Source organism: Vicia villosa, linkage group LG3, assembly GCF_029867415.1.
Source record: "Vicia villosa cultivar HV-30 ecotype Madison, WI linkage group LG3, Vvil1.0, whole genome shotgun sequence".
In the NCBI taxonomy this organism is placed as follows: domain Eukaryota; kingdom Viridiplantae; phylum Streptophyta; class Magnoliopsida; order Fabales; family Fabaceae; genus Vicia; species Vicia villosa.
This window is the reverse complement of record NC_081182.1, coordinates 10,789,870-10,800,801: the sequence shown is the minus strand read 5'-3', so window position 1 is coordinate 10,800,801 and position 10,932 is coordinate 10,789,870. Positions and strand designations below refer to the sequence as shown.

Genomic DNA, 10,932 nt, shown 5'->3' with positions numbered 1-10,932 from the left:
GGGCGATACCGGAAATTTGAGTAGTGTACCGGAAATTCTGCGAAAACAATTAAGTTTCCGGTATTTTTATGAAATTTTTGGTAATTTTTACCGGAAATTTAACAATTTTCGGTATTTCGTACTAGCAATTTTGAAATTTACGGTATTTTGTACCTGAAATTTCAAAATTTCCGGTATCTTTATAAATTTTTAAAAATACCGGAAATTTTGAAATTTCGGGATTTTTGTCAAGTACCGGAAATTTTAAAATATTTGAAATTTTAGGTAGTTTTTTTTTTTAAAATTATAGTTTTCTTATATTTTTATTTTTTTTCCAGTGAGGACTAGAGGCAGGGATGGTACAGTTGCGGGTCGGGCCATCGATAGAGCCGAGGCTCATGCTCGGGCTGATGCTGATGAGGTTGGTACGTCAGTCTTACGTGCTAGGCGCGTTGCTCCTATCGGTTCTAATCGGAAATGGAGGGATGAGGAGGCGCAAGCGGGTATGGGGTTCCGTGCAACTCAGCGCACGGGTGGTAGAGCTTCCACTGCTGTGGACGGGCAGGATGAGGTTGGTCAGGATGATAGGGTTGAGGTTGTTGCTTGGGTTTGGGATGTTATTCGTGAGGATGTTAGGAAGGATGTTAGTAGGGTTGAGTCGGTGGTTGCTAGGGTTGAGCCGGAGGTACATGTTACTGATGAGGGAATGGTGGTTGAGGAGCGGGTGACTGTGGCTGATGGAGGGGTTACTGAGGAGGTGGTGGTGCATGATACGAACACCACCACAGTTGCATCTATAGAGCCATCAGTACACACATATGAGGCTTTTCTAAGAGGATCTTCTGACAGGTCCATTTTGATAGGCTATGCTGACCATGTCGCTTTTAGGATATGGCAGGGCGAGGTATGTAACATTGCTTAATTTTTTATTAAGCAATTTGATTTATACTATTGTGTTTTAATTGTATTTTTTTAATTGTATTTTTTTGTTACCGGAGCGTCGAGTTCTGAAGCTCACTTCTCACGGGTCGAAGTTGAAGAACTTCCCCGAGGGACCGATGCCTGAGGAGGCGGCGAGGATCGTTCGGGAGTTCCATTTGTTGGACTTTGTTGGATGCTCCCTAACGATGTTGGATGCTCCTCTATTATCATCTTTTGTACAGAGATGGCACCCAGAGACATCATCCTTCCATCTTCCATTCGGAAAGATCACGGTGACTCTAGATAATCTTAGTGCCCTATTTCACCTTCTGATAGCTGGTACATTTTTTACGGCGGTGCAGATGGTGAGGGATGCGTTAGAGATTTTGGCGGAAAGTAAAAAAGATTACAAATAAAATATGGTATATTTGCAAAAAGTAAAAAAGTTTTTAAAACCTAATGAGAACCAAACACTCATCAAGTCAAACAGAAAAACAACATAAAATCACAAAAATGAAAATGAAAAAAAAAAAAATGTTGAAAATCATATATGTATTGAATCAAGCGATGCTAATGACAAAAAATGATTAGTTCTATATATACCTTAGGAAAAATAATGAGAATCCGATCAAATTGAAAAGATCATAGTATTAATGCATGTTTGGATTTTCTTCAGAATCCCAAATTTATGTTTTGAGGTTTTCCCAAGGAAAAACCAAACAAGTATTCAGCAGAAGAAAATCATTATAAGGACCAATTAGACCGAAGCATTATAGCACCTATTCTTGATTCTCCATCTGTTGCAAATGCAAGACCCGGCTTCAAGCAAAATTTATCACCCATGTTGAATTTCAGATAGGATTCAGCCTGAAAATGATCGGCACCTATTCCGCCCAGACTCATTCCCCAGCCAAACGAATCTTCAGAAACATCGGATAATGTTATGGCCCATTGTGCAGATTTGGGATTTAGCGCGTTCATCTCAACCCAACCTCCGAGTTTTGTAAAGCCATCAAGATCAGACTCCAGCATTATAGCAGTAGAACCACCTGAGACTTGTGCCCGTGTTCCAAAGTATGATGATGCTTCATGTTCTGTCTCAGATGCTTCATGTTGGTTGGACAAGACTAATGGAATTGTAAAAGCTCCGAATTTTCTAAGCTGCTTTGATACAAAAGGAAGTTGGTGATTACCGAGAACAGACAGCTTTGTTCCTCTAGGAAGTTGACACACAAGCTGTACGAATGTGCTGTAACTATTACCCAGTGTATTAGAATCAAAAGGTATTCCCAGTCCAGATACAAATTGAGCCAATGAAGCGATAAAACATGACTTTCTCGCAGCTATGCCAATGGCACTACCACTACGTAGATTCAGAAGAGGCGGACCAAAAGAAGAGAAATCCGTGAGGCCTTTTCCTGTCTGAAATGGGCACAGACATCAAATCAGTATTTTGTAACTACTAGCTGGATTTCATGGAAGGGTTTTATATAACAATTTATGCGAAAAACACATACGCGATTTTTTAGCCGCCATTTTTAAGGGAGTACCGAATACGAAACTGAAGACATCAAGATAAGCATATACAACTAAATAGTACCTGATCAAAAGAATTTGAACCAACTGCAACATCTCTGCATTGAGCACCCACTGGTACAGCCGTAAGAGATAACCAATCATTGACATTTGTCGTATAGCTTAGTTTCGCTAGTGAAAGTGGCATTTCAAAGACATCGTCATGATATTCCTTTCCTTTCCGACTGGCCACAAACTCTGCAGCTAGAGCATTGTCTTTACCGATGGTGGTTTCAAAAACAAACCTTGAATCAATGCCTGTTTTTATTCCAGCCCTGTTTATGATATCTAAGTTCTGCTGATTAAAGTTTCCCATGATTAATAAAGCTCCTGTGAAATCCATCTGTCCTCTTACATGGGTACTGGATTCCTGAAAAGGACCTCCTTTTGATGATTTATAGAAGGAAAGCATCCTCTCAACCTTTTCTTGTCTGTCTCTGAGTTTCATAAGATCAGAGAAAGCTTCTCTTTGTAAACGTTTCAGGATTTCAAACTGAAATAATGATTGCAAACACGAATGTCAAAACCACATCACAACGAAACACAAAAGAACCAAGTATCCTTTGACACACGAGCACGCACGAACATACATGGTAATGGATCATATTCATTGGCATGAAAAAAACAATTTGTATTAATTGCTCACATTTAATTTCAAATGAGTTTTCACTTTTCCCTTCTATTTCACACTTTCCTCTCTTATCATACATGCAACTCTTTGAAAGCAAAATCTTTGTCGTTTTTCTCTCAAAACCAACAAGAACAACCAAACCGTAACTCACTAAGTGAGATCAGTTACATAGATCAACTTCTGCCATAATAATAACTAATATTGAAATTTTTACTTACTCTTAAAATCAACATTGTCCCAAAATAAGAACAAATAATTACTCTCACAATCAACATTGTCCCAAAATAAGAACTAATACTTACTCTCAAAGTCAACATTGTCCCAAAACAAGAACTAATATTGAAATTTTTACTTACTCTCAAAATCAATATTGCCCCAAAATCAGAACTATATTGAAAATTTTAGCTATCGGTGAGTAAAACTCATAAGCAAGGTTTTAAATAACGGCCGCATTCATGTTACGATCGCGTAAAGGCTTTTGAGATTTCGATTGGTACAGGTGCTGACACTGACTGCTGTCCTCACAGTGTGAATTTGTTCTTTAACATAAAAATGGTAACGGCACCTGTCAATACCATTTTATCACAGCCATTTTCGCAGTCTCGAACTGTTTTTTAAAATCTTGCTAATAGAAAACCTATGAAAATTTAAAAATCATACTTGCATTTCTTTATATACTTAAAAATTATTTTACTGTAATTCAAACAAGACCAATCCTTAAAAACTCACCATAAAACTATTACCAATAATAAAAATAATAATTATTCTATCTAATTCAAATTCACGTAAAATCATTTTAACTTCCAAAATCAATTACTATATTAATCAAAACCTAGAAAATTAACATAACAAAGGAGAGTGAAAAAGAGTGAAAAGATGAAACAATACCGGATTACGGCGACGGAAAACACCGTCGAAAAAATCATGACCGGATTTAGCAAAAGCTTTGAACTGGTCCAATACAGGCTCCATTACTCCAAAACCGTTTTACAGCAGCAACGGTGTTACGTTGAGGCTATCATGCGCACGGTGCAAAACCTCTCAGTTTGTTACACGCAAACAAACTCTAACATTTTTCACTTTGATAACGATGATGGAGAGAAATTCAAACGAGGTTTAAGTGATTTTGAGCTTTTCACAATCGTGCTTTTTTCGGTGGTCGGTTCTTTTTGACGGTTTTCTTGGACGGTTAACAATCCAGAAGGTTTTGTTTCGTTTTTGGGCTTTTCAGCATTGTGATTGTTAATTAAGCCCATTTTAATAAGAAAAATTTAGACAATTTCTTTATAGACCCCATAGTATAGACCCCATAGAGTGAAGACCCACTGAAAACCCCAAAATATTCTTAGATTACGGATATGTATTTTCGAAATCACTCATTTTCACATTTTCAATTATTTTGGAGATACATCTCCGAAAATACTTATTTTTGGGTGTTTTCAGATATGCGCTTCCAAAATAATGTGGGTGTATCTCTGCACTACACAATTTCCTATTACATTTGTTTTCCAGCTCTAAGGGTCTGTTTGGTAAAAATAGCAGTTGATTGATAAGCTAGCTGATAATTTATAGCTTATGACTGATGACGTATGGCTTATAGCTTATAGCAGATGGTTGAGACTGATAGCTCATAAGTTAATTGAAGTGTTTGGTAAAATTAGCGGTTCAATTAACTTATAAATATAAAATGACATAAAAAATATTTAATGTATAATTATTTTATATTAAATTAAAATAAATTATAAGAGTTAAAAATGGATTTTAATTAAAATAATCAGAATAAAAAAGGAAGAAAAAATAATAAACTAAAACGCTATTTGAAATAGCGTCTGGAAAATAAGCTATAAGCTAGTAAAATAAACTATAAGCTCGTAATAAAACATAAGATATAAGCTATAAGTTCGAAAATATGTCTTATCAAACCGAGCCTAATCTCTCATTTGATTTATTGCTATCTATTTTTGGCTCTTTTACATTTTTGCGTTAAGATACTAAATGTTTCTTAGTACCTCAGTGTTATTTGATTTATTGTTTATCTATTTTTGGCTCTTTTACATTTTTGCATTAGGATACTAAAATATTTCTTAGTATCTCAGTGTTATGTGATTGTCTCAACGATTTCTTATTGTCAAATTTTTATAGTATCCTTTTCTTTTTTATAAATCTGAAAATGGAAGAAAAGAAATGCGAAAGAAAAGAAGGTTGAGATCTAAAGATGATGTCATCATCCATATTTTCTTTTAGACTTAAATGTAACTTTGGTCCCCCTATTTAGTGTTTTTCTTGATTTTGATCTCCATTCTAAAAACCACTATTTTAGTCCTTTTTTTTAAGTTTTATGTTGAATTTTCGTCCCCCTTCAAATCTGAAACTATTTTTTAATGAGGTGGCGCTATTTTTGCTTATGTGTCATTGCTAACTAAGTATTTAAATATTCTAAGTCTTTTTATTATTAAAGATTTATGTTATTTGTTTTTTTATTTCTTCAAAAAAAAAATTGTAATTAATAAAAATTACCTTTTTTATTTGTAATCTTAATTCAATTTTCTCATTAATTAATTAAAATATTAAGGAGATAACTCTTGGGCTGATGTCAGATTTACATTAATCACAAGTTATCTATTTCTAGTTGGTTTGTTTCAACCTTATAAAGCCTTATATAACTTATAAGAACATCAATGTGGGACTTATAAATGACATTTCATACTACAACAATTTCTCTTTTATCCCTGCAACAGTTTATTCTTCTTCCAAACTTGTGTCCATTGCAGTAGCTTCTCCCTTCTTCTTTATAATGCAAAGCTATATTATTCTTCATTTTTTTAGCATATATTCTCATTAAAACATGCAAACATGAAGACATGCATCTTGATACTCACTTTGATCCTAATGCCCATACTAATACTTTGATCCTAATGATTTAATATGCTTTGTCTTCGTATCATCCATCCAATGTTCTGAAATCTTAATATTCATCATTAAAAAGTGCAACCACGAAAAAAAGTCATTTGAATTTGAAAGAAAGAATGGCTCAGTTCAGGTCTGAAAGTCCTGCCTCTGAAAATGAGGGTCTTAAGAGAGATATGAAGAAACAAAAAATTATTACAAATAGAGATGTTATTATGCAACAAAACACCTCATATCATAATAATCTTGTGGATTCCTACTGTGACTTGGACCTTAAATCTCAAATTATCCCATTTTGTGTAATCATCTCTTCAAATGCACCAAATGACTTGTGCCCAAGTACAATCATCTCTTCAGGATACACATGATTTCATTTTGTATTATATGACTTTAGTAGTGTTCTTTCCAAAGTTTTAAAACACACGTGATAGTTAAGATAATTTGATCTATGGCATAATGTATATTTCCACGTTTTCGATGTAATTCATTCTTCATAATTTGGCTTATAGAATTACTTGTGTGCTGATAGCTTTGTAATTTCTGGGATTCTTTATTTTGACGCATTGACCGAGGCAACTATTGTTTCAGGATATGATGATGGTTGTATTAAGATAACAACATTTAAAGGGAGAAGCTGATGCAATGGACACAAGTTTGGGAAGAAGGATAAACTGTTGCAAGGAAGAAAAAGGAGAAGTTGTTGTAGTATGAAATGTCATTTATAAGTTCCACATCGATGTTCTTATAAGTTATAGGAGGCTTTATAAGGTTGAAACAAACGAATTCTTTGAAAAAAATAAATTGAGATCAATATATTAATTAAAATTACAAATAAAAAAGGTAATTTTTATGAATTAAAAAAAACAAATAACATAACTCTTTAATAATAAAACGATTTGGAATATTTAAATACTGAGTTGGCAATGACACATAAGCAAAATAGCGCCATCTCATTAAAAATCCCTAACATGAAGGGATCAAAATCAGGAAAAACACTAAATAGAGAGACCAAAATTGTAATTAAGCCATTCTTTTAAGCGGTACAACCCTCGTCATTTAAAATAAAACTTTTGGTGCTGAATCTTTGATTTAAAAAAAAAATTGATATGATTTATTTTGTTCCAAAATTTTGACATTTTCAAAAAGTTGTTCTAACAAGTAAAAATATATATAAAAAAATTGTTGAAATAATTTAATGAAATTAATTGTTATCTATCGTAGGTGTAAAAAGTTTTAAACAATCGATCTATAACAATAAAATCGTTTTTTTTAAAACAAAACAAAGGGCCTATAATTCAAAAACTTACAAGAGTAATTAATTGTGTAATTTTGTTTTCTTTGTGTGATGTCTATAATTTGGTTTAAGGCAAAGTACTGGTATTAGTACGCGTGTATACTGTTTGGACTCCATGAATTATCAAGTGTCATTGTATTGTGTTATCTTATATTATCAAATTTGTAAATTTTCCATATATTTTTAGAATGATTGAGTTGTATTTTGTATAATCATATCGTTTATATCGTTTATAATGTGTTTTCACCTTTTTGATCAAATTCACTACCAACTACTATATGATAGTTACACACCAAATACACATAACAATTTTTTTCTCCAAATAACACAAAAAGAATTATATGTTATGTATGGATTTACTCCAAATAACACAAAAAGAATTATATGTTATGTATGGATTTAACACACCTCTGTGCCCTGAATATGTACAACTGAATTGATATATAATCAACATATTGCATGCACACTTTCTAACGCTGTTTCAAAATGCAACAAAACTTAAGTGATTATCTCTTTCAAATAATATGGTCAATTTGATGATTTATCATTGTTTTCCAATTTGATATTGAACTCCAATACTAAATTCACCGTTGTAACAAATAAATGAACATTTTGTTGTGAGACAAAAAATTTCAATCTATTAGACTCTGTATAAACATCATATTGCAAAATTTTAGTACTTTCTTGATGACTAACATTTACATGATATCATTATATTGGATAAATTATAATTCGAGTTTAAAAAGTTGATATTATTTAACTTAAATATAGAGTTTGACCATACAAAATAGTTCTAACCGTTAATGTACAAGGGCTTATCTCAAATTTACAGGCACGTTATGTGTTCATCGTGTTATGTCCTTGCATCCCACACAGAGACCGCACTTGTGCTTGTTAATACCACACATTAACTTTGATTAGTTTACCTGTGCAAACCCTTCTTTAGTGTGTTTTCGACTTCAAACTCTTTCTGAGTAAAATGTTTACACCCATTACTTAACTGTCAGATATTTGAAGAATAAATCATCAACATAATTCACGATAACACACAACTTAAGTTTGAATAATATCACAATATAGATTCTTGTTTATGCAACAGAAACGCTAACAATTCAATTGACACCCTAATCCCCAATTCATTAAATGTTGGGTAAGAATTGGATAAAATACAAGACTTAATCCCCGATTTCATAAATCGAAATCAAAATCAAATTCAACTTTATATACAAAACTAATCACCGAATCCATTGTTTTTGGGTAAGAATTTGAAATATTATATTCAACTAAAACTAGATACTCTAATCCCCAAATCTATTGTTTTTTGTTAAGAAGAATTTATCAACTTCAACTTAAAATACAGACCCTAATCACCAAATCGATTTTTTTCTGGGTAAGACTTGAAATCAACTTTAACTTATAATACAATCCCCAAATCGAACATTTCTCTGTAACAACTCAAATTAACTTAATTTTGGGAACATTTAAGATTTAGATATGAACAACTACCTGTGAAAGGAGGGAATAACTTTGAACCATTCGATGAGAGAATTCAACAACAAAGATGGAGTCGATACGGGAGAAGGAAGAAGAAGGTCGAGGAAGAAGAATATGATCTGGGAGAAGGAAGAAGAAGATGGAGCTTTCAATTGAAAAACAAAAACACGTAAATAAAATGAGTTTTTTTAGTTAAATATTTTTATAATTGATAAATATTTATTAAATTGATGAAGGACTGATTCGCAATAATGAAAGTTTAAAAAAAAGACTTATGATAGCGAAGATGTGGCATTTTAGGGTTTAGGATTTACTAGTCTTTTCTAATTGGTTAATTAAAGTGACTTTTTCAAAGAAGTCAATTGGTAGATTCACCATAGAAGTCCCCTCTATTAATTTTTTTTACACTTACAAAAGGTTAAAATAGTAAAAACTTAATTTACCAATTAATTCGTCTTACTTCAAGCAAATACTATCAAGTGTCAAATTTCTATTTGATATTTTTTTAACTTTCACTTATTCCCTCACTTCTCACTCTTTCACTCACCATCTCATTCTTCTTTCTCTTTTTATTTTAATATTTTATCTTTTCTACCTAATTATTTTTAATATATTAAAATATTTAATTATAATATATGATTATTATATTAAATATTTATTGATGTATGAATGCATATAATATTGACATTTAATTTTGTTTTTATGATAAATTTAATTTGTTTTATTTATTATAATTAAAAGTATTAATTTATTTATTTTTAAATTTTAATAAAATTAAAATTTTAATTTATGAAATTGGATAACACTTAATAGCCATACACACAATTAACTTTCCATCTAATAGATCACTATTCAAAAATATCTAATCTATTTTAATTAATAATTTTTATTATTAGAGATACCTTATTTTTAAATGTCAAAATTTCTCTTTTTTCACATATCACTACCAATAAAATATTTATTTTATTTTAATTAACAATTATTTTTATTTGAGACACAAAATTCTTATTTCTGAATATCAAAATTTCTTTTATTCTTACGGATCACTATCAGTCAAATATCTATTGTATTAGAGGCACAAAATTCTTATTTTTATATGTCAAAATTTCTTTCTTTCTCACAGGCCACTATCCGCAAAATACATATTTTATTTTAATTAATAATTATCTTTATTTGAGACACGTATTCTTATTTTTAAAAGTCAAAAATTCTCTTTTATTTCGGGACACTAGCAATAAAATATCTATTTTTATTTTAATTAACAATTGTCTTTATATGAAACACAAAATTCTTATTTTCAAGTGTCAAAATTTTTATTTTTTTCTTTCTCCATTTCACGAGCATTTTTTGTTTGATTATTTAACAGAATTAAATTTATTTTATCATTATTCATTTTATAATTAAAATACTTATTTTAAATTCACATATATATTTAAATAAAATGTATATCATATTAAATTTAATTTACACGTACTACGCACATATATTTTGCTAGTTATATCATACGGTTGCAAACAGAGTTACACCCTAACTACGACAGATCCAAACTAATCCATACTTTTATATATTGTTGCATATTTTAATCAATATTAATTCTTATATAATAAGGAGTTTAGTTATGGTACATTTTCTGCCATTTTCAAAGCCAAAATCTTTAATAAATTTATTAAGTAATCAATATATTTGATTTATAAATAAAGCATATATACGAATTATTCAATAAATTTAACAAGTAAAATTTAAAATTTGTTTAAATTTATTAAATAATTAGGATATATGATTTATATATCAATCAGACATATAAGTTATTTAATAAATACTGAAAAAAAAATGTTTTTAAAAATAAGTAGGTTTCATCATATTTTTGATGTCATTTATTGGTCAGACAAACACGGCACGATCTGTACCTTATTTTTCTAAGGCCATGAAATACTATTAGTATCTTTTTAGTAAACTCCATGTTTGCTTTAAATTAAAGCATATGCAAAAATCTGAATTCGATATCTCACTTCCACATACATGGCATGCCATTAATTAATTGCATTACTTTTCTTCAACAATATTTATTTATATGCTCCCAGCTGGGATCACTGATACCAACATTGTTGCTTAAAGTAATATAAATCTGAAG

At 30.9% G+C, this 10,932-nt stretch overlaps 1 protein-coding gene across 1 annotated transcript; it reads right to left on the bottom strand.

Moving 5' to 3' along the window:
• Positions 1-1,435: 1,435 nt before the first annotated feature.
• On the bottom strand, positions 1,436-4,293 carry LOC131654899 (uncharacterized). The gene is made up of 3 exons (XM_058924824.1): positions 3,995-4,293; positions 2,501-2,968; positions 1,436-2,322 (listed from the first exon to the last, which is right to left on the bottom strand). Exons 1-3 carry the CDS (start codon positions 4,076-4,078, stop codon positions 1,645-1,647), a joined length of 1,230 nt encoding a protein of 409 aa, XP_058780807.1. The 5' UTR covers positions 4,079-4,293; the 3' UTR covers positions 1,436-1,644.
• Between the last annotated feature and the right edge of the window lie 6,639 nt (positions 4,294-10,932).

Coding starts and splice junctions, on each gene's coding strand:
- LOC131654899 (XM_058924824.1), bottom strand. CDS start 4,078: ATGGAGCCTGTATTGGACCAGTTCAAAGCTTTTGCTAAATCCGGTCAT. Junction 2,969..3,994: donor TTTTCCGTCGCCGTAATCCG/GTATTGTTTCAT, acceptor TCATTATTTCAG/TTTGAAATCCTGAAACGTTT. Junction 2,323..2,500: donor GTTCAAATTCTTTTGATCAG/GTACTATTTAGT, acceptor TGCCCATTTCAG/ACAGGAAAAGGCCTCACGGA.